Source organism: Anguilla anguilla, chromosome 13 (assembly GCF_013347855.1).
Source record: "Anguilla anguilla isolate fAngAng1 chromosome 13, fAngAng1.pri, whole genome shotgun sequence".
Lineage (NCBI taxonomy): Eukaryota > Metazoa > Chordata > Actinopteri > Anguilliformes > Anguillidae > Anguilla > Anguilla anguilla.
The window spans coordinates 13192850-13216926 of record NC_049213.1 but is presented as its reverse complement, the minus strand read 5'-3'; the positions used below and the strand labels follow the sequence as shown (position 1 = coordinate 13216926).

The 24077-nt window shown below is 47.5% G+C and overlaps 1 protein-coding gene across 4 annotated transcripts in view; it reads left to right on the top strand.

The window, feature by feature from the left end:
- Positions 1 to 24077, top strand: part of LOC118210711 (LIM domain and actin-binding protein 1-like) — a 37516-nt gene that overhangs the window by 9661 nt on the left and 3778 nt on the right. For 2 of the 4 annotated variants that reach the window (XM_035387106.1, XM_035387105.1), the window contains exons 2-8: positions 6805 to 6959; positions 9579 to 9624; positions 13934 to 14350; positions 19614 to 19686; positions 20277 to 20395; positions 22627 to 22704; positions 23282 to 23327. In XM_035387106.1, the coding sequence (XP_035242997.1) occupies positions 6838 to 6959; positions 9579 to 9624; positions 13934 to 14350; positions 19614 to 19686; positions 20277 to 20395; positions 22627 to 22704; positions 23282 to 23327 (901 nt within the window). In that variant the 5' untranslated portion in view covers positions 6805 to 6837. Of the gene's footprint in view, positions 1 to 6804; positions 6960 to 9578; positions 9625 to 12457; positions 12615 to 13933; positions 14351 to 19613; positions 19687 to 20276; positions 20396 to 22626; positions 22705 to 23281; positions 23328 to 24077 lie in introns of those variants that run through there. The other 2 variants (XM_035387108.1, XM_035387107.1) reach the window with 2 other exon arrangements.

Genomic DNA, 24077 nt, shown 5'->3' with positions numbered 1-24077 from the left:
TTGCTAGGTTGTGGTCACTTAGTTTTGATGCAGAGAAAACAATGCAAGGTGGTAGTGAGATGAGGTTGGCACGGAAGAGTTTAAAACTGCTGCTCATTTTACCATTTCAGCGGCCTTGTGATTAGAACTGGATGAAATAGAAATACAATTGTCATAGCCCCTTTTATACAATAATACTATGGCCAAAAGAAATTAAATACGTAAAAATTTGTATTAATATAATTTATTAATAAAATAACTCAATATTAAATGTATAACACACAATTACACAAAAAGAAACCATCAACCAGTGAGAAACACAACTCAATGATTAAGCAAGTGGATAATAACAGCCAGTTTAAAGGGCACATTTTTAGCTGTGATTTAACATTGGTGGTGAGTGCCTGATATGGTATAGTGTTCCGCAGTCTAACCAAAAGCACCCTCACCACTAGAGTGCCTATTCCGGTTGTTCCTTCTCTTCTTATCCAAACCACAATGAACGCCTTTGAAGTCATCCTAAATTCCTCTCTATTGTTGATTGCTATCAGTCATAGCTGTGCACTAACCAGTCAATCAACTTTTTTACCAAACTTGGTTACAGTCACAGTAGTGCAGGATGTGTTGTAGTACACCATCCAGAGTGAATTACTAAAACTCGAAGAACTTCTCCTGACCCCCTTACAAGAAGGGATGGAATGAGCCTAGAAGTCTGTAAAAATTTGCCCATGTCATGGACCAGTGTAAATTGTGGTTAGAAAGGCTACATTTGCCAAATTGTTGATACACTGTAGTTGTCTGTGGACTGAGAGAAAGAGCGAAGAAAAATATACCTTCAGAAACTCATACAATGTGTAATATTTCTCCCTGAATGTGATAAGTTGAGATAAAATGGGAATGACAAAATTTCTTTTTTCTCACCAGGAATGCTTCCAGGAAGTAGTTTTATGTTTGTATTTATAGTGAAGATTGAGAAGTAGTAGTCATACATTTCCAGCGAACCTCAGACCACAAATCTGTTGGGGCATGTAGTACAGAGCTTGGATTGGACTTATTACCGTATCATGCTGGACAAGATGTCTTAAAGGCAAAGATTTTCTTTGGTAGCTTGGAATGATCATGTGAACAATTATGTACACTACGCTAGGTGTCTGCGTATATTATGTTTGTGACAGGTGATGTCACTGTGACATGCATATAACACCATTGACAAATTTAGTTTTGGGACGATAAACTGTTAAATTACAGGAATTTGGAGAATCCAAATCAATGATATGGTATACTGATGCAACAAAACTATTTTTTTCTGTACATGGACAAGCAATATATTCACATTCTTGGTTTTGTGACAATGGCTGTTATGATCATATTATGATAATATCCAAGGATATCAACATATAACTCTGATTTATTTGTGAAATAAGAAAACTTCACTCTTGAAATATACAATTCTAAATTGTTACAATATATAGAAATATATTGTACAATATATGAATTGTTTCTTTGGTCGTTGTGGGTTGTATTTGAATCAAAACATGATAATGTTAATGTTCAGCAATGATAATGATATATTGGCAAATATTAGGAAATGTGTTTGGAGTGTCTGCATATATTCAACTACTCTGTTGAAAAATAGTATTCAATATATTACAGTCCATTCCAATACATGGCAAAAACGATTTTGTTGCATACAGGTGTGTTGTCTGCAGTACCTAATTTTACATTTCAAAATGCATTGCTTTGGCAAAATTGTAAACTTGCCTTCTAATGGATGAAGTATTAAAGTTTATTCATGTTATGCAATCTCAAGTTTAGAGGTTGCCAAGGGCCACAGGCTTCTTTTTGGTGCTGACAAGCGATTCTAAAATGTCCCAGTCAAAGTGTCAGTAAAGATAGAAAATGGACCTGTCTCCCAGAATTCCTGGAGACTTTCGATCAGATCTCAGCAGTCTAATGCATTCAGATTTTACAGGATAAACATAAGTCAGCATTGACCTGATTCTTCACTTCAGGTCACCCTGGTGAAAGATTACCTTTTTAGCTGTTACAGAACACTTTTTCCATCATTTGTTTTTGCTGAGAAAAGGCCCTTTAACGATACAAAAACTTTTAATCCTTAATGTTTCATATTGACCTTATAATCTTTCCAAAGTGATTTTTTTTAACCAGTCAACCCTTTGAACCAGTATATTGTTGGATAGTTTGGACATTCAATGTCTGTTTGTCTATGTGATTACAATTATACGGTGATCACTTGTACATTTGTGAGGGTCTTTTGTTGATCAGGTTTCCTTTGGTCCTGGGTGCTCCTGTGCTGAAGGGGCTTCCTGTCCTCAGGGTGGGGTGTGTATCTGAGGTGGTGTTACACAAGACGGTGCTTGTGCAACTTCCTGTTCCATTCAGTTATCTGGCCAGGGTCCGGAGAGAGTCTGCTCAGCGGCGCTCCCCGACACCTCCTCTCAGACCCTTCACACCCGCGTTACGTGACCCGTGAACTTTTCCCCCCCGGCCTCAAGTAGCGCAAGTGCGTAGCTGAGTTTCTTCTTTGTGTACTTTCAATTTTTTCAGGTTGTATTTTTCTTGCTGGCAAAAAAAGATAAATTAAATAAACAAGGTGGCGGTGGAGGGGAACCACGGGGACGTTCTGCTACCTCTGGAGAGCGGGAATGAAAGAGGAAATTAAGGAATGAGGGTGGCTGTTTCATGTTACTTACCGCAGGGGGTGAAGCAGATTGTTGGGAAGCCAGCTCTCTTGTCACTTGCCTCTTGATATTCTTTCTGGTTTTTGCTTTTCAAACTGTTTCAAAAGTTCTTTTTGCCTGTTTTCCTGATGTTTCATGTGGACTTTTCTCAAAGGGCTAATAAGTCAGTCTTCGTGCGTATACTGTACTTTGGCCCTCTAACCTTAGACAACGCGTGCAAGCACACCACAAGAATAAATATTATTCCATTTCTCTTGGTTGGCCAATCCATTGGAATGTGACAGGTATTAGGTACATTTTGGAAGCGGTGTACTGTATGTACCCTGTAACACTTGAAGGGGAGCCCTCAGAAGAAAATATAACTTCCTGCAGTGTTTCATACCTTGAAAAACTTGTTTTTGCATGTTTCATAGTACATCTGAATCGAAGCAGTCGTGAATGTGAAACCAGTCCCGGGTACAGATTTCTCTGTATTGCATGCCTACATAAGATTTGGAATTATTTTTGCTTAAAGTGTCAGTTTGAACTCGAAATTACTTGACTTGCCTTGTACAATGGGAAGATTGCTTACTAGTCTCAAGCCACCTTTCATTTCTCTTTGAGAAACCCTGTTTTCATAGGCTTTTTTTTGTATCTAGGCATATACAGGGGTTTTACTGAAATTCAATACCACCAAGACAAGCTAAAGAATCTGAAAGATAGTTCTGGCTGGGTGCTTCAGGGTGTTCCCTTCACGTTATTAAATGTTAGCTCTCAGGAGGAACACCCAATTTAAAACAAAGGCCTAGTAAAGTAGTAGGTCCATGTGATTAGCTTACAGTACGTGGGATGAGCCCTTTGCAGAAGACCTACAGAGAATGCTCAGTTAAACCTGAGGACAGGAGCTGCATCCCCTGGAAGTGGGATGTTCTAGTGCACTAAAGGTTGAGCCATCCCAAGTCTTGCGTGAAGGTGGTTAGCGCAGTGCACGAAAGCTGCTTCTGGTTGTTGCACCAACGGGTTTATCGTATAACCTGGAATGGCTTAGTCTGCTATGCAGTAATGGGACTACTGGTACTGCCTCGAGGATTTATGGAGGACTTGGGCTTATAACTGGGGCCAGACCTGGGTCAAATACGTATTTGCTTTGGATTCAAATACTTTTCTACGCTTTACTGATCTTGCCTGGTGTGTTGGAACCAATGAAATACTCTCAAAAAGTGCAAACCCCACCTTCTGGTCATATTGGCAGGCTTAATTACAACAGGCAAGATCAACTGAGCACAGAAAAGCATTTTAATCAAAAACAAATATGTGTCTGACTGGGGCAATTATGTTGGACGTTTTATTGGCAGCAAAACAGTATTGAATTATGAACAACAATATTCAAAGTAAATAACTGCACCCTTTCACTGAAAGGCTTGGAGGTTTTTCTTTGCCGACTACTGTTCAGACCATTTGTCGTTTAATACAAGATCAGAGGTACTCTATGTGGAAGGGAGGCTCTGAATAGCATGATTTGGGAGTTTTCGTCGTGAATCAGTCCAGTCTTTTGAGCGGAGTGGCGATGCACGTTTAACCTGTCTTATAGGGCTAGGAATTTAATCGGCTGCCACCCAGACACAAGGGCTGCAGCTGTTGAGGTTGATACCCATGTGACCTCTCCCCCCCCCCCCCCACCCGCGGCCCGGAGTGTGAATGAGTCAGCTGCGTCGCAGGTGCGCGTTTAGCGAGCGCGGCCTGAGTCAATACGGAAGCAGGACTTTGGGCGTTCACAGTGCCCCGGTGCGAGTTGGCTTGCAGTTCACAGTGGTCTGGGAATCGCGTGATACCGGCGTCGGTCCACCTCCTCCCCCCCCCCCCCCCCCCCCCCTGCCCCCGCCCCCCTTCCCCAGGCAGACCTGGAACAGAACGGCAAAGATATCCAAAAAAATATCCAAAAGATATTTGTATAAATGATTGATTCTTTCCCTGTTGTGTGCATGGCACGATGGGGCATCACATGGTTCTAAAAACCGAGCAAAACAAAGGAAAAAAAAAATTTGTTCGTTAGTGAAGATGCTGATTTAAAAAAATCTTTCTCCTGACTCTGTGTGAAATACACATACTGTACATGGTTAGGTTGAGCTTGCGCTCGGTGCACCCAAACGCCGCGGTCGTCTGTGGTCCTGCCCGTTGTGTACCGCTCCTGAGCTTTTGTGAAAATTTTGTTTGCTTGACCTCATTCCGCTCGCCTGTCTTTTTCGAGCCTTTGCCCGGCAATCAAATCGAGCGCACGGGTCCGCTGCGTCGCCCGCGCGTCAGCGGCGTATCGGCCAATCGCAGATGAATGGGATTTTAAAGGCGGCTTCCGCCTCCGCCCCAGAGACCGCTGACACGCCTCTCTCTGGCCAGCAGGACGCTGCCTCCTTTTTAAACGGGAGTGACGTTTCTCAGGCCTTATCGCGCCGCCGCCGGCCGGCCTCAGCGCGCCGCTTAAAGGTCTCTCCATTGTGCGGCGCGGGGGCGGGCGGGAGGGGCTGCCGTCATGTTCGGGAAACAGGGCGACGGTTACAGCAACCAAAAAACAAAAACAAAAAAAAAACTTGACTGCACTGTAACTGGGAATAGACTTGTACACCCTACACCACCCGCCTCCCACCCCCCCTTCAGTCTTCGTACGAGATTGTGCGTAAATGACATCGCGGGTAGGGACGCGTGTCTCTGCTTGTCCGTCGGCTCCATGCGGGCCGCGCCGGGGGTGATCCGATGACGCCGCGGTCGTTCATCACGGCGACGGGGCTTATCTGCGGCGGCCAGCAGGGGCTCGTTTGCGACGCTCGGGGAGAAACGCGTTCGCCACACGCACCGACCCCTTTCAGTCCCTTTTTTTCCCCTCTCCTTCCTGCTCTCTTCCTCCCCACCTCACACTGTTTCCCTCTCAATCTCTTACCTGCTATTTCTCCCTCTCTATCTCTACCACTCTCCCTCTCCCTTCCTCTTTCTCTCCATCTCTCATTGCTTTCAGTCTTGTCTTTCCTTCCTTCCTTCTCCTTCACCCATGTCTCTTAATTTCTCTTTTCTTTCTCTCTCTCTTTACTTCTGTCCCTCCATCTCTTGCTCACTCTTTATCTTTCTATCTCTCTCTGTCAGTACTCTGACTTTAACATGTCTTTTTCTCTCCCTCTCCCTCTCTCCTCTCTGACTCTCTGTTGTGGTTTATCCCATTCCATACCCTTTGGCTAGTCAGCATGCTTATTCCGCAGGTCACCATCAATGTCACCGATGATAAATGCGATACTCCCTTGATTCTGTGCCAGAACAGCATGACATCCGATATAACGCTCCCAGGCCATCTTAAAAGCTTGCACGTACATGTGTATATCTCATTACTCTGGCCTAAGGTACAAAACGTACCCTCATTAATATCTGTCGATTCCAGGTGGTCAGATTCCCGCAGACACTCTCTAGTGTTGGAAAGACACTCCTTCAAGATGTTTTAACGACGAACTGTACTTTCGAACTTGAATACAGTTTCTTGTTGTGATTGTCCGTCTAGCTTTCCCTCCAACCCGGTGCCTTGAAAGCATTCTCTCTTACTCGGGCTCGACTGGGTGTGACTTCAGTCAACCTTTGTCATCAACTTCAACTCGAAATGAAATGCAAGTGAAACAAACACAACAATAGTGTCAAATGCAGTCAAAGTGTTTGTTGTTAATGGTAAATAAAAAGTAGCTAATGGTAATAAAATGATGCCGTCTTGTACAAGTACCTCAGTGAACTCTAATGATGTATTCCTGTTAGTTATTGGAGAGAGCACAGGGGCCACTTGAAAGAGAATAGCTGTTGACAGGCTAAGTCTGTCCACTGTCCTTCTGTAACTTGTCTGTGTTGGTGCCCAGCCGAAGTGGGAGGAGCCTAACTCACAGGAGTGGAACGGGAACGATGTGGAATGTAAAAAAGTAGATAATAGACATTTTTTAACACCACGTTAAAGGCGAATCGAACGCCTTTTCCTGTTGTGTGAAATTGGATTTTTTTTTTTAAAGCTGTGACGGTACACTCTAGAACAGATAAAAAATGAAACGGTACAGATGTTTCTTTTTCAGTAGAAGCAATGTTTGTGACCCCCCTCCCCGGTTCCCTGTGTTCCCTGTATTCCCAGGGATAGAGGGAGAGAGAGCCACGGGAAGCAGTCATGGAAGCCAGTCCGTTCAGCCGGAGGCAGTGGGCCTCCCAGTCCCTGCGCATCACCGCCAAGGAGATGTCGCTGGTCAGCACCCGCGGGAGGGGCAACGCCATCGCCGAGCGCTTCTCCAAGTGAGTGTCCCCGCCTCCAACGCACGCCGTTTCTGAGGGACGAGCAGCTTTACACTCTGTTAAACACCAACACAGTTACTGAGCACATGAGCACGTTAGGGTGAATCATGAGCGAGGAGGGTTGTTTCTGAGGAACAGGTGGGTGCGTTTCTGAAACGCGTGCAAAACCAGGTTTCTGAAGAGCAAGTGAGCGTGTTTTGCTTCCATATAACAGATGAGTGTTCTTCTCTGAACACACTTACCGAACAACAAGCAAACATTGTGTACACACACACACACACACACACTTCATGTGAAGAACAAGCACACATTCTCTGAATACACACAACACACACACAAGCACACACTCACACTTCATGAGAAGAACAAGCTCACATTCTCTGTATACGCGCGCACACACACACACACACACACACACATGCCATGCACATTCGTGAGAAGCATGCACAGGCTCGTTGATCAAATCCGCCACTGCCGTCCCAGACAGTCACATGAATAGGCAGCGTGTCTCACAGACACACGCTGGACGCACACACACACACACACACACTGAACACACACACTGGACGCACACACACACACTGAACACACACACTGGACGCGCACACACTAGACGCACACACACTGGACACACGCTGAACACACACGCTGGACGCACACACACACACACACACACTGAACGCGCGGACCGTGTTTGGCTGAGGCTGAGAGAGAAGGTGGTGTGTTCTCCTCAGGAGAAGGGAGCATTGCTGTGCCTGTAGACCAGCTGAGTCTTTTGGGCTCGGTGTTTTTGGGAAACACTCTCTGCGGCGTCTGCTCTGGCCTGGAACAGATTCAGCCCTCCTGCGCCAGCGTCCCCTCCTCACACCGGGGACACAACTTCCTTTCATCTGCCGACTGACTTTGTTTTCCTTCCCCATTTCTTTCTTTTTTGGAACACTTTTTATCAGTAGTTTTTTTTCCCCTTCATTCTCCATTTTGGAATGTGTGCTGCTGTCTCAGACTCACATGTCTCTGCGTGACTAAAGAGTGTAGACTAAAGAAAATGGTAAATTAAATAGTTCTGCTACCAGTGTAGGATTCCTTAGCCTACCAAAGGCCAAAGAAGAGCATCGCACAGCCAGTAGAATGGCTCCCTGATACGTGTGCAGCCAGCCACTGTAGTTTTCTGCGCTAACCCTTTTGCCAGAGGACCACATTTCCCATGCAAAGCTTTCCTGGGCAGGCCACAGGTGTCCAGCCAACCAAAGGGGGTCACTATTGTTTGCAGAATAAGGCGGGGCCTGCTCCGGATGATGTCATAGCCAGTCACGCGTTATCCTGCAGGAATTCTGCTTCCCGGTTCTCATACCTTATTCTTTCCCTCTTCTGTTTGAAACTCCCATTCCCTGCTTTTAATCTTTTGTTCTGTCTCTTGAGTTTTTCTCTTTGTTTCTCTGTCTGCTTCTGTCGTTCTCCTTCCGTTTCTCCGCCTCGGTAAGTGCTTCTGTCTCGGGCCTTCGTGTGGCCGTCCATCTGTCCGCCAGGCCTGTTGGCAGGACTCACAGCTAGCTCACCGAGTGCCTGGTTCCCTCTCGCTGTTAATGTTTAGCCACTTTTAAATGGCTGTTCAGGGTGAAGGTTCAAAGGTCACCGTTTGTTTTCAGCACGCCCGCCCGGTCGGGGCTCTCAGCCCCACGAATCGCCGTGCGCCCTCGCCCGAGCAGCAGCGGGAAATTCCCACCTCTACCTCTCCCGTTTCTCCCAGCCTCGGGCCTCCTCTTCCACTCCCTCGCTTTTCCTCTCCTCACCCATCCCTCTTTCTCTCCCCTGGAGTCCCCGGGCCTCGCTGACTGCCATTCCAACCATGACCTCGTCTCCAAAGTTGCCGTTCCGGTTTTTCTCCCTGCGTTAGCTCTGCTGCTCCTTTCATTAAGAGCATCTCACGAATCATCTGTCAGGCGAACGCAGAACTGCATTGAAACGCAGGCAAGACCTGCAGCTGGAAAACCAGGGCTCAACCGCATCTCTGCTTTGGCAAGGGCCCTGTTTGGAACACACTATTTGCATTAGGAATAAAGTACTGGTGTTGGGACGGGGAGGGCGGGGTTATATGCAGGGTGGTGAGGTCACTCTTCAGTGACAAAGGGACAGGAAGCAATAATAGGGTGCATTTGAACATCTAATTTAAGACTTGAAATTAGGAATCCATGTCTGAAAGACCCCTTAAAAATCATAAGGGGCAAAATCAAAAAGCCAAAATCAGCTCTGAAATGATGCAATGGAGTGCCTGCAGTAGATGTTCTGCAGAACTGGAATGCAACTGTATGTTCTCTACACACACACACTTCATTGTTCTTACATAGCTGGTGTTCACCAAGTTGTAGTGCCCCTTCTGACCAGCAGAGGCCAGCATTGTTTAATTTTGAATATTTTCAGTAACCCAAAGCTGTGGACTTTGAGCAGAGAGCTATGCATCTCTTTCACAAACCACCTCAGCGAAAAGGGGTTTAACAGCATACCATACCTCTGCTTGGCCCCCCTTGGAATGAGCAGGTTAAATAAGCAGGGGCGGGGTTAATGTGTGCGTACTTCCTCCAGAACTACACTTCTACCACCACCTCCTGATTTTCTCCACAGGTACCAGAGGGCTGCTGAAGAGGCCAGTGCAGACAAGAAGAAAGCGGTGAGTGTCTAACCGAGCAAAACGGGCATTGTGGGAAGGGAGGCGGGGCCTACCACAAGTGTCCGCGTGGTCTGCCACTGATGCGACACATGCTTTATTAATAAAGGCTGTGAAGTTGGAAGTTACTACGTTACGCGTGATCAGAGCTCGACTGATTCTGGTCCGTGACTTTCTTGTGGCCAGAGGTCTGGATGTCTTTCCGTGACTGGATGGTTCTGAGTCTCCCGGTCTAAGTAGCCTCCAGCCACATGTGTGAATCATTTCCTCTCTCGGTACATTGGCTTTCGGTGGGGTAACCTCTCCTGCAGGAATGCTGGGACACATGCCCCCCCCCCCCCCCCCCCCCGATGCTTGCTGCACCGGAAGGTTCTCCTAATTTCTTTCTGTTCTGTGCTTCTCTCTGTTGTACAACATATGTCTAGATTTCAAAAAGTTTATTGTTATCAGGGCTTCCTGAGATTGGGAATAATGCGCCTGTGTGTGTGTGTGTGTGTGTGTGTGCGCGCGCGTGTGCGTGTGCGTGCGTGCATGCATGTGTCTGTGTGTGTGTGCATGTGCATGTGTGCTTTGGTGGAGAGTGAGTCCTTTGATTCAGGTTCATCCATTAAAGAACATTGCTTATTAATTATACAAAACCATGGATCAGATCCTCACACAAAATTATCAGTCACTTATGAATTATATTCCTGAATTATAATCAAGTTTTACAAAATTGTTTAGGGGCATGCTTACGAGTTCCCTTCTTTTAGGACAAATGCAGTCCTCTCAACACACGTCTTACAACCAGCGTGCAGAAGCTGTCGAGATGAACATCCAATCAACTTTATCAAAATGATTAAAGGTTCAGTTTTAACAAGAGGCTCTATAACTCTGACACTTGAATTCACATGTTTGTCTATAAGCTCATTTGCATACTAAACATACTAGTTTATAAACAAGTTGCTTTTCTCTCGATTGCTTTCAGATTGATTCTGTGTGTTTGTGTCCAAATGCCCTCTAGCAGTAGCTATACTAATGCCTCTTCACAGTAAATGGGTGTATACAGTAGTTGTGTAATTCCTAAAGCTGGTCAATAGTTCCTTTATTTGAGTTCTATTCTACTGGCTGTCTGACTCATACTGAAAATGGAAGCTACTCTCTGGCCTTTGATTGGTCAAATGAAGAGCAGGCCTACTAACCTTTTAGCTGTTTCCCTCAATCTAAACTCACTTATGAAATAGTTTTCTTAGAATACTTTAAGCAATGGTTTATCAGGTAGTTCAGGTGCTTCAAATTACATAACCATGAATGTTAAGACTGCATGGAAAAATCAGGTTTTTGCACAACTGGATTTGGCCAACAGCTATAAGCACGCATGCATGGATACACGCACATGCGTGCACACACACCCACACACACACAAAGCAGTCATACACCTGCACACACACACCCACGCATGCGCACACACACATACACACACAAAGCAGTCATACACTTGCACACACACACACAGCAGACACAAGTAGGTCCGGTCACACACTGAGGGCCCAGTCGTCCAAGGCCATTTAAGGCAATTGGAAGGTAGTCGGGCTCTAATCCTCGTTTAGACCCTCTAATCTGCAGGTAATTCCCTTTGGTTTTATATAACCACTCCGATTACCAGTCGTTTGACTGGCCGTCCAGGAGAGCACAAAAGCATAGTGGCTGCCCAGCCTCGTGCAGAAACACAAGGTAATACACCCCCCGTTACCTGAGACATTACCGCTGCAGTTACGCCACCGGCCGCAGTGTTCTCAGCACTTGTTGGCAGAGGAGCAACGAAATGAAGCCCGTCGGTTATGTTAGCCTGTTGGGTAACGAGGGTAGTCTGCTGCAGGGTTTGTTATTCGTTTACCTGTACGCTGCACGCATCGCTAGAACAGTGACGTTCGTTACGACGTAGGGCAGCTGCTCCGTATCGTCCTTTTCGTTTTGAAACTTGCGGGCCTCGGAGAGCGAAGCCCCGGCTTTGGAATGTCCCGGAGGTGCACTGAAGGGTCTGAACATTTTGCCCTCCGTGCGCGGCGGCGCTCCTCTCGATTCGGCGCCGACGGGCGAGCGCGTTCCTGCTTCCCTGGCCGGAGTTCCGGTTTAGCCGAGGGCTGGTCGATGCGGTCCAGGACACGCGGAGTGAGAGTGGGGGCCTGCACTGCGCAGTGGAGGCGGCGGCGGCCGAGGTTTTTTCGCCAGAAAGAGGAAGCTGACCCGAGCGCCCCAGACTCGCCCCGACGATCCGAAAATGGTCATTTTGAGCGCGCGCCCGCTGACGCTGACGGGTCATCCCAGGACAGCCGCTCCGGGGTGGTACGGAGGTCAAGAGGGCGCGAGCGCTATGAAGCAGGCGTGTGACCTGTCGCTTTCGGTCAAGATCATGACTGCAGCGTTACGGCCCCTTCAGTGTCTGCGAGGCTACAGCTGATCGGCCCTTTAATCTCAGACAGAGAAAGGCGACCAGCTGGCTCAGAAAAAACACTAACCTGCACATCGGTGCCTTGGACATTTGAAAAGGACAATCAGTTCAGATCTACTGGAGACTGTGTAGAGGTCCCTTAAAAAGCCTCACTGAAATCGCTGCTGAAACAAGTTCCATAAAAACTTTACAGCTAACTTCCCAGTTGCTGTAGGAAAGTGAGAGAACCACTGAATGGACTTTCTGTTGCCTCGGTTGTGCTGGAGGCAGTTGCCCGGTTCAGTCAGCAATGGGTTAACCTCTTCCCAAATGTATCATTTCCTGCTTTCGCGTTTCCTTACGTTTTTTTTTTTTCTGTTTCGCTCTCTCTGTCTCTGTCTCTCTCTCCATAACCCCCCCCCCCCCTCAGTGGTGTGAAGGGGGGGGGTGGGGGGTGGGTCAGTCCCAGTTCCTACATGCAGCGACTGTAACTGCTAACATCTGGGGGGAGGGTTATCATTTCCACTCAGCAGAAGGACAGAGAGGGAGCGAGCAGGAGCTTTCAGTCGCCGGGCTTCAGAAGGTTTCTTTTCCTCTTTTTGCTATACTTTCATTCTCTTATGCAGTTGTAGCTACAAACAGAGAAAGTGACTCAATGCTTTCTAATTTCTACTCTTTTCTGTCTGACATTTATGTAGCTTTTCTTCTTGTTGTGCAATGCTCTGCATTACTGATTTGCTGTGTGTAATTTGTTGAAGGCAGGGGTTCTTGGTCTGGTATGAATGTTTTCTATGTGGACTGTCTGTTTCTTGTTGCTTGAGAGAGACAACAAAAGGTGGCTCCAAACTTGTTTTTCTGAATACATTTCTATGCAACTTTTTAAGGTCAGACCATTCTGTAGGTGCTCACGACTAGCGTCAGATTGCTTAGATGACAGAATATAACTGAATTGAAAAGGCAATTCTTTCCATTGCTAAAGCCTAAACTGAAAAAATGAATGTGAGGAAGTTAGCATTTTTTTTCTTTCCATTTCAATAGAAATGTGTGTGTGGATGTGAGAGAGAGTGCGCTTTGGTGTTTTTATAGTGTTGGAGGTAGAGTTTTCAGCGCTGAAGGTGAATGCATTGATAATTAGGTGGCACAGGATCTTGAGGTGATGTGCTTTGTCTTGATTGGTTCACCTCTCAAGTACTGAGATTTCAAAGAGAGAGAGAGAAAGACAGAGAGAGAGACAGACAGATTGAGAGAGGCTGTTGCTCGCTTCTCCACATTGTCCTGAGCATTTATCGAAGCCAAACAGGAGAAATCCCCAAATTTCAGGTCTGATATCTCTCTCGTTCTCTGTGATGCGGGCGCAGTTCGCTCCACGCCATGTGCGACGCGGAGAAATGCGCTCGTGTCCGCCGGTCAGCTGACTCCCGTGACACGCTCCTCTCCCCTCAGCCGGCTCAGCTCCACATCACTTTGTTTCACAGCGAGGCGTGAAGGTTGTTTTTCTGGATTCTCTGTCATCATCCAGCCGTTTCAAAGGACTCCTTTTGACAGCAAAAATGTTGTTCTTTGACAAGCAGACTGATTCGCTACCTGTAAAAGAAAATAATAAAAACTCCAACGCTGATTTGAGTTTCAGGATTGAATTCAATCTGCATTTGTCCTCAAATTTGACTTATAAATAAATGCAAGTGGCGTATTATTTAATCGATATTGATTTGATTTTGGTGATTGGTGAGCTTTTCAAATTGCCTTTGTGAAGAAGAAAATTTGAAGAAATACATTCAGTGCTGAGGTGAAGTTGAGGGCAGGTATTGACCGTGTCCAGGTCCGTGTTTCGGGTGAGGGTGTGTGATGGTGATTGACGGCTGGGCTGAGGTGTAACCTCCACTCTTCCCCCCCCCCCCCCAGACTGTGGATACCCTGCCCCCCCTGCGCTCAGGTAACCTGAGTGTTCTGAAGAAGCGCTGGGAGCAGCCCCTCAGCCAGACCAGGCCCGCGGCCCCGCCCACCGCCCCGCCCCGCGCTCGCCTCACGCCGCCGCAGCCCCCCTCCTCCTCCAGACCCGCCCCCAGGGCCGCCCCCAGCCCGTCAGCGGAGCCGCCGCTCTCTGCCAAGTCGCCGGGCACGCCGGGCAGCGGGAGCCGGTTCGTGTACCCCGCCGAAGGAGCGAGAGAACCGGAGGCCATGGAGAGGGCGCAGAGGAAGACCGCGGGGGCGGAGGAAGAGGCGAAGTCCCCCGTGCTGCCCGTCAGCCCCCGGGAGAAGCCCAGCGTGCCCCTCACCAGCCTGAAGAGGATGTTTGAGAAGGGAGAGGCCACTCACAAAGTGAGTAAATAATAACTAATAACTAAAAAGGAAAGTTTCTAATATCAGTTTTGGTTGAACTCACATTGATTTTGCTAACGTTACCGATTTTGTCCGTTAGAAGCTTTGCAAGAGTAGCTGTTATATCTGTGACATCAGCAGGTGTGTTCAGATTCCGAATGTTCCATCAGTGTTAATCAATGGGAAACTTTTTGATATAAAATCATAAATATCTAGAAGAAACTATTTGATCTATTGACAGAAAGCTACCGGCCAAATTTAGTTGGTCTGGCTGAGAAGCTGTAGGAGTAATGTACAGAAAATTGATATGGTATAAGAAAAAATAATGAGAATATAAGCCAACTTAATAATGACAACTTTCATTGTTTCATCGTTCAGAACTCCCTTTTCCTAGTGCTAAAGATTCCTATGGGTTTATCACTAGTGCTTTTATAATGACCATTAAAACCTTGCATGGCTGTTTAGTCTCAACACAAGTAAATCTCTTGAGAGCCCTGTCCCCATTCAACCCATATCCTTACGAGGACTCCTAATCCTTAAAACCCGACTTAAGCAGGTCTTTTGGGTGCGCTGTATGCATTTCACCCCCCTGCAACACAAAGGGTTTCGATGCTGAATGTTCAGACGGTCGCCACGAACAAAACTGGAATCAAACATGCGGGGGACCGCCTGCAGCCTATGGGCATTGACTATTTCCCCACAAATGCCTATTGATTCCTCCTGCTTCTCTTTCTCATCACTGCCCTTATTGTTCCCTTTGGGGAACAGACCTGCTTCTGCAGGTTGTGATCTCTGATCTCTCTGTGAAAGCGATAGCTGCGCTTCCGCATTTCCTTAACCAAGGCCCCGTTATCTTCTCTGGGGTTTCGGCGAAGCGCACGCATTGTGGTTTGGCCCCGCCCACCTCTGATGTCATCAGCCCGGAACACAATGGGCCGCCCGGCTGTTTGGCGCTTGAAATGGGAGCCTGTAATGGGCTGCTGAGTCAGGCACAGGACACACTGCAACACCGCAGCCCTACACTGTCACACCCTGGTTACGCTTCACGAGAACACGTCTTTCTCAGGCTTTCAAAGACCCCACCGATGTCCCCTTCCACACACAACTGCCTGCGGGCTGCCTGCACACACACACACACTCACACACAGGCACCGGAAAGGCTGTCTGCATGTTTGGGTGGGGTGGGGGATGGGGGGGGTGGAGGTGTCAGTAGCCACTTGCACAACAACACCCGATCTTACCCGAAGGTCTCTCACCTGGCTGTTTACGAGCCTTCTAATTACAAAGCACAATAGCGCCGCTTTAGCCGAGGGCTGGAGGGCCTGAGGCGGGGGGATGGGGGGGGGGGGGATGGGGGGGATGCGCTGAATCTGCGTTTCGCGGGATTGATAGCCCGTCGTTAAGGAAGATGTTCAATGGCCCTCCGCCCCCCCCCCACTTCTCATTTACTCCCGACCTCTGACCTTTGTCGTCACCGGGGCAATGGAATGCGCGGACATTCCTGCATATCTGCAGTGCCCCGCCCACCCTCTGATAGACAGGACTGCTGCGGCCAGGCAGTCTCTTTAACACCCCCGAAGAGGGAGAGAGGCAATGTTCATCGCCGTTTCCTGGTTTAATTGCAGGAGTGAAAAAAAAAAAGGTATTGACAATCCTGTGCTGGTAAAGTGGTCTTCAGGGTCTCTGTGAACAAAAGCCTGAAGCTGGTGAGTTCTAAAGGGAGCACTCTCACTGTGAGTCCCTGTGAACCACTGCTACGCCCTTTTCGCCTTAAAAATGACTTTGTTGCAAAGGTTTGAGAAGTTTTAAAGTGAAACATGAATAAGCTAAGGTAATTTAAGCTTATAAACACACAGAAAAATGGCTCCATTGCTGAGAATTGGAGTGTCCATCTGACTTTGTTCTCTCTCCCACTCTCACTCTCTCACAAGACCTGTGTCTATTACAGTATCTTATATTATCCTATATAAATTTGAAAAGAAGTATTTTTCATATTTCTCTATTCAAATTTGACCAGCATCTAAACAGTTAAAGTACTTCAAATTCACATTTGACCCATGGCTGACACACAAGCACACGCACTCACACACACCCAGACACACACATACTGTGCGTTCTGTTTAGTCAGCAGAACACTGAGTACTCCCATGTTTCTGGGTCTGTATCTGCCATCCGGGAAGAAGAGCGTTTCGAAGAACGAGCCCCATTGTTCCAGCGAGTCCACCCAGCCGAGCGTTTCCTTCACCACGCTCTCTCAGGGCTCCTCGGTGGAATGTGCTGGCAGGCTATGAGACAAGCGCACAGCTCCATTTTATCTCTGCGGCGTGGAGACTCCCCGCTTCCTCACAGGTCCACCGTCTCTTCTCCCACATGGGCCGCTACTTCCCCATTTCCTGTCACCTGACCCTGCAGCTGAAGGGAAGCGAGAACCGAGGAGGAAATGGGATAAGACCAGGGCACCGCCCCCCCCCCCCCCTTCCCCCTCCCCCACCTCATACGCTCACACACCAGGGGTGCAAATGGGTGGAAAATTACTCTGAAATATTTTGGAATGGTTTTAAGTGTTGGTTTCCTTGTTCTTACGAGGCTGTTAACAGCTGTTTTTTCTTCTTCTTGGGCATTGCTGTCAGACATACATTCCTATGGCCTTTAAAACTTGACTCATTGTTCAGTTACAAAATATTTTAAATGGTTGCTGGCCTCTGGTTTAAAAAAAAAACCCCCACTAATTATCAAAATATAAAGCTCAGTGTAAAACACACTGGACTGCAGTCGTCTACCAAACAGAAATTCAGGAGCGCACACAAACAGCGCACGGTGGCTACGCGCTAGCGGCGCGCCTGCTGTGTGCAGATGCCCCCTCGCAGCGGTGATGTCATGGGGCTGGTATTCGCGCTCCGAGGGGCTCTGAGACTCCGGGCCTCCACACAGACTCCCCTTTCTCTCTCTCTCTCTCTCCCGTCAAAGCCCCGCTTCTTCCCCCTCTTCCTCACGGGGTCGGAGCGGGAGGCCCTCTGCCGCGCGGTGAGGGCCGCCGTTCCGCCTCGGCTCTCTCTCTCTCCGCGCGGCAGAGAGGGGCGGTTGATCCGATCCCTTCACCCGGGGCTGCAGCTCTCCTGCTAAGTTAATTCATCGGTTTATCTAACCATTCAGAGATGGGCCGGACATGATGCAATGCACCTCGTACAAAAGGACGTATGGCTAAACCGAACCCAGTCTGGGGGAACGGCTTGTGTCTGTTATATACTCAGTCTGAGAATAGCTTCATGTCCACAAGAGAACCACTGTTTAAATAATCATATGAGTGGTTACACCTATAATACACATAGACCGGCAATGGGTATACACCTATGAAATATCCAGTCTGAAAATGCCTATATACCCACAATAGACCAGAGACTCTGTGGTGGAGTCAAGTTAATTTTGCTCTGACGGCTCTTTCTCCAGAATTATTGCTTCTCATTGAAGATAGAGCATTTGGAGCTCCCGGGTAGCACTTAGTGCACTATCTCAATTCACACACAGGCTGTACATTACACTAAAGAACGAGGCCAGGCCTTGTGAAGCAACCTTACGTTGCGTGGCTCATCGGGCGATAGCGGCAGGGCGTGTTTATGGGCTGTTTCGACACGTCTGCTCGCCCCGCACAGTGAATCTTGCCCGATGGTCCGTCTAAGACCTCCCCGCCTCTTAAGAGATTAAGAAAAATGGCCGCCCGCCCCACTCGAATTACGACACCGTTCCCTTTCGACGAATTGCTCGAACCTGTTTCTGTGCGAAACGGTCTTATCGTTTGATCGAGAGGAACATTACCGAGATGGTTTTTTGTTCGCTTGGTTCCTGCACCTTTTTCCAGTGGGATTTGAATTCGGAAGGGGACTGTTGTTGTTTTTGGCTGCCATTATCTGGTTTCTTTAGGTTACTTTTAATGTTCACAAAAGACGACCCTTTCACTTAATGATGTTTTTTCTTGGTGATATCCAATTTGACTTGAAAAATCTTTTAAGATTCACAGAGAGGTTCTCTGAGAATATTGACCACAGTCCCAGATGTACCTTGGCCCTCTCAAGCGAGGTGGCCAATGACACGCTCTTCTGCAGGAAGCCTGGCCCATTTTAATCGGGTGTATCCTGTGCCCGTGGGTGTCCAGGATAAGCCTAAGTCGTTCTGTGATTGCGCAATCAGCCTGGTTCAGTCTAGGGCTTTTGCTTGGTTGTTTACTTCCTGTTTCCATGGGTCTTTTGTCCCGTCTGTTGCGATTCAGTTCGTCTTCAGTCCACCATGCCCCCACCCCAATACCTAAACCTCCCTCCCATGGGGCTCCCAGTCCAATCCAATCGACTAGTGCAGACTGCTTTCTTTCTTAAGATTTGCAGTGAAAACAATTTAACACTTTAAACACAATTGTATTTTTAAAATTAAGTCAACCCTGTTTTGTTATAACTGAGATTTTATCACAGATGCTCGGCACAAACCAGACGGACAGCTCCTTCATTACTGAAGTCTCCATTGTTCAAGCAGGTTTTGACTGATAACAAGTGACTCCATCCCTGCTTGTTGATACATGAGCTCCGGCTGTCCTTGTTACCTGTGTTTTATCATGGGTCATCTAGTCAGAGCACTTTCACATTCCACAGTGGCAGTGAGAGAACTTTCAATGATAAAGATATGGACGTGAGCATCTGGTCAGTATGCGCATGGTCTCTGGCTGTACTATACCGTGACACTCTTGAGACACTCTCGTTCCCCCATACAGTTTAGAACAGCAGACAAGGGTAGACTGAGCCGCCCTCTGTTGAGGGAGGGGGCTGGGGGTTTGCCAAGTGCTGACTCAACTACATTTGCTTCCTTCCATGAATCAGGACCCACATATTTTAAGTCTGATTTGCTCCATTGTTCCAAGTTCCATAGGTGGGTAAATGTGTTGCTGCAGAATTGCAAATAAGTGGTTTGGCCTGTGCAGGGTGGGAGGGGCCTGTGCTGAGGGGGGAGGAGCTGTAATTCAGTCCTGGTGCGAATGTGAGGTCATCAGGGGCTCCTCACCATCGGAACATCGTTGTGATGTCGTCATCCTCCTGAAAGGCCAAGAGGTCACAGTGTCACTGGGTCTTCTTACTGTAAGGGAGGGAGCTGATCTTCTCTCATTGTGGGGAGAGGTCATCCACACAAAGCCTGAGGGAGAGACAGAGAGGGCAGGAGTCCCGTTTCAGGGGTAGGCCTTGGTGTCGGTGACTCTTAGATGGAACCCTTTCTCATTTTCCAGGTGTCCAGAGAGCCTGGGAGGTTAGAAAGGAACAGCACCTCTGAGGACGAGGACCTGCGACCAGGAGACCGAGGTAATGCATGACAGGACAGTGAGAGAGCACAGTCTGAAGGAGAACCAGAGATAGCGCAGTCTAACACACAGCCAGAGGGAGAGAGCACAGTTTTGCACAGAGCCAGAGAGAGAGAGCATAGTCTAACACAGAACCAGGGAGAGAGCACAGTCTAACGTAGAACCAGAGACAGCACAGTATAACACAGAGCCAGAGAGAGAGAGCACAGTATAACACAGAATCAGAGAGAGAGAGAGCACAGTCTAACACAGAACCAGAGAGAGAGAGAGAGAGAGAGCACAGTCTAACAGAACCTAAGAGAGAACACAGTCTGACCTGAAAATGTTGTTGCCTGGTTCTCTATTAAAGGAGATCAGGTCAGATGTTGAAAGACTCCATTGTCAGCAGCAGAAATATCTTGCACAAAGACGTCGTGTGTGTTGCTTTAAGTGAGCTACAGTATAAAACCTGAAAAACCTAAGGCCACACAGTGTTCTGTAAGCATTCTGCAGGTTAGACTTATGTTAGCGTGGCCTGGCCTGTGGCATTTTAGAAGTCCAGCATGCTCTAAATTTTGGGGTGACCTGTTCTCTGCCTCTGCCTGCTCCTAGGCGTCCCAGACAGGTCGTCCACCCTGGACAGGGTGCGAGAGGTGACCTCCGTACGGGATCGGCTGGCCAAGTACCAGGCCGCTGTGTCCAAAAAGGACCCTTCGCCTGCAGTTCACAATGTGAGTGCTTCTGAAATAGGGCCACAAGTTTATCTCCCATTTTTGTCTCGCATTGCACTTCAGTCCTCCGCCAGCGTGTGTGTGTGTGTGTGTGTGTGTGGGTGTGTGCACTTTGCACTTTTAGCTGCGGGGCACCAGTTGAGCAGAAAAAAAAAAGTGCTCATGCAAGAGTCTTGACATACATGGTTATGTAATGAACCATCTGATGAATCCACTGCTTAAAGAATTTGGAGAGAATTACTTCATAAGTAAGGTTAGATCCTGGGAAAATTTAATTGTTTTGCTGAGCCTATGCATTGGAGTATGTGCGATGGGGGTTTGTGCTTGGGTGTATATGCACATTTCAGGGTGTGTGACTAAATAGCGTTTGTGTGTTTTGGTGTGTCCGTGCGCACACTACGGAATAGGAAGGGTTGGCAGGTCCTGCCTCCTGATTTGCTGCGGTGTTTTGGTCACAGGGAAACTGGCAACATGTCACAGACAAAACACTGGCACTGTGGGAGACTGTACGTGGAGCTATGGGTAAGAGCATTGAGCTCAGGCTGTGCAACCACACCCAATGGCCTAACACAGAACCCCCACCCCCCCACCCCCCTATGGCCTCCCGCTGGCCAGGCATCGTCATAGAGTGCTTTGTTCTTTGGCAGAAGTTCGGTTCCCCTTTCCTGTAGGCAATTTGCATAGCAACAGTCAACTTTGAGACGGAACAACAGCAGGTTGAAGCGGTAACTGTGCTACAGCTCATCCACAGCTCTCTCAGCTCCTTTCGGGGCTGTTGCAATAGGTTGTCTCTTGCACTATGAAAATTAGCTGTCGAAAGCTACGATGGGACTTACCTCCTATGCAAAAGAGTAATTCTTTGATTGCTGGTGTCAACGTTTGTTTTCTTTCCTGGTTTGACATAAAGATTGTGTTCAATTACATTACGAATACGGCCTTGTTTTTCCCTTGTCGGGAATGCCTCAGATTTGAGCGGCCATTTTGTGCTGGTAAATTTTTTCCCAGCTGCGATGTTCTTGCACATACTGGTGTTCTGCAACACAAAGTAAAGGTTGTTTTCACAAAGCAATCTCTTATTACATGACGAAAGCTTAATTTAAACATGTAGAGAACTCTCCGTCGATTTAACAAAGGAAAAACTTCTTTTTTTTTTTTTTTTAAACTGCCAACCTGCTGATTAAAGCACAAAAATCCTAAGAAGCACAAGAAAACTAATTTAAAAAACTGACAATGTGACAAACATTAAAATGTAAAGAAATAAAACCCCCTAAAACACTGCGATATATTTTGTCATCCCCCTAAGGTTCAGGAAGTACCTTTTAAAAAAAAATCATTAAAAATCCTGTTTCTCACACCTTGCGAAAGAATTCTTTCTAGAACATTCTTCGAGTGCGCAGGGTCTGACGCACACAGCCTCAGGGTTTGCTGACATAACATTTACATTTGCATTACACTCCTTTAGCATATAATGTTACCCAGATTCCCAGACTAGCGGGTAAAGACAAAGCTACTGCAAATTAACTTTGCTGAGCAGGAACAACAGTACAGATTCTCAATGCATAAAGACTACAAAGAAACACAAAACTATAAAAATATAACCTGTAACCATAAAAATAGTAAATGCCATAACCTGAGTTAGTACGAAAGTTGGGAGCGCTGCAGGGTAGGGGTGGAAGGGGGGGGACCAAGAACCAGCGGACGAGGGGGGTCTTCTGTCTGCATCGGAAGACGACGCAGCTGATGGTTTGGCTGTCCTTACCACTTTGGGAAGTTCATCCCAAATCCCTTATACTGGTAGCACTTATTTGTGAATCGCAGTGCCTCCCTGCGCTGCCGCCGTTGTGACTGGGAGAGGTGCGGTCTGAACGCTGATTGGCGGCATGGTGGAGCCGTTCCATTCGCTGGTCTGTCGGAATGTACCGCCGTTTTTAAACTCGGTTGCGAGCAGCAACAGGCGGTCAGTGAAGTGGGATGAGGAGACGGGTGTGACAGGAGCTCGGGTCGGTCGTAGCCAAGTCGCGCGGCTGCGTTCTGCGTTAGCGGCAGGGGGCTCGGGGGCGCGAGCAGGGAGACCAGCGGGGAAAGCTACCTGAGGTAGTCCAGGGGGTGAGTAGAGCGCCAGGGCCTGGGTTGGGAGCTGTGTAGACTAGCTGGTGAGAACGGGGCATATTGTACAGACAGAACGAATCTACGCGCTCGACGCGCTGACCAATCGAATTCCCTCCTGGCAGGCGGAGCAGCTGGAGGAGGAGCGGAGCGCCCCCCGCGTGGACCAGAAGGAGAACGTGCCGCCCGTCAGCCCGGCTGGGGTGAGTACGCGCCAGTCCACCGGCTCCCCCAAGGGACAAATTTAATTGGACAGGAGAAGAGCGTAGGTGAAGAGAAGTTCTCAAGCACACGGTCCAGCATGTCAGTTAATTAGACAAATGTGTTTGTTGGACTTAATTGGATGGAAGAGAGATGTTTGTGCAGACACCAGTGGGCCATCAGTGTCATGGCCACCCACCTGCTAATTTGCCCCACGACTAATATCTCTGATAATGACAGTGAAATCATGGAGATCTTTCCCATTTAAATGAAGGAAAGTGCCTATCCTATAGCAACACAACTGCGGAAATGCTCTGGAACGGTAACGATAGCCATCGTTCTCAGTGCATTTAAAAAAAAAACAAATCTCCAAAGAGAAAGTACATTCTGACTGCACTGTGCGCTGCCCATACCCACAGAACGTGTGTGTCTGTGTGTGCGTTTGCTGCCAGGTGTTTACAGCTGTTAGTTTCCTTGGTGTGGAGGCTGGGGAACGATACAGTGTACGCATTGTTAGTTTTCATTATAGTCATTGTTGCCCTTGGGAACAGGCCTTAACCCTTTGTTCCCTGTTCACAGAATGCTGGATCCGGCAGTAGGAAGGGCTCCACCACAGACAGCAATGGTGAGTCAGGAAATAAACATCATATTATTCCCACTGCTGATGGGACAGTGAGGCACAGATTGCCTACATACAAACCAGATGTACAGCACTGTGTTCCTGACGTCAAAATGCGTCTCTGCCATTGTTGAGGCTCCAAGTGATCTGATTGGTTAGCCCATCATTAATATTTATGATGGGCCTTTGAGCAGGAAGGCACAACTTCAATGGGTAGCAATACAAGGATCACCTGAACCTCAGGATGGAAGGAACGTTCCAGTTCACTGCTGGTGTATAGAGTGTGTGTGGAGTGAGGATGTTGGATTCTCATAGGCTATCGCATGCTCACAGATGCCAGTTCATATTCAAAATCTACGCTCGCCAGTGCACGGTTCTCATTGGTTCATATCGGAGAGTCGTTAAAAGTGAGTCAATATCACGTTACCACATATTCAAATACAGCACCTCCATTGTTGTGAATATAAGTTAACCCCCTGTACCCAGAGTGTACTGTTGCATTAAAAGCTGATTCTGACAACATAGCAGTTTTGGTAGGGTGTATACGATTCGCAGGCAAAACCTGAAAAGCCCTTCAACTAAGAAATGGTCATTGGATAGCCCCCTGACGTGAAGCAGTCTCAGGAAAACTTAGTTGTGCTTTTTTACAATTAAGTGAGAGAGTGGCAGTTAAATAAATCATCTTGAAGGGGGTTAAGACATTCTGGTTAAAGTGGAGTATGCATTTGTTCGACTTCAGTACTTGGTATTCTCTCT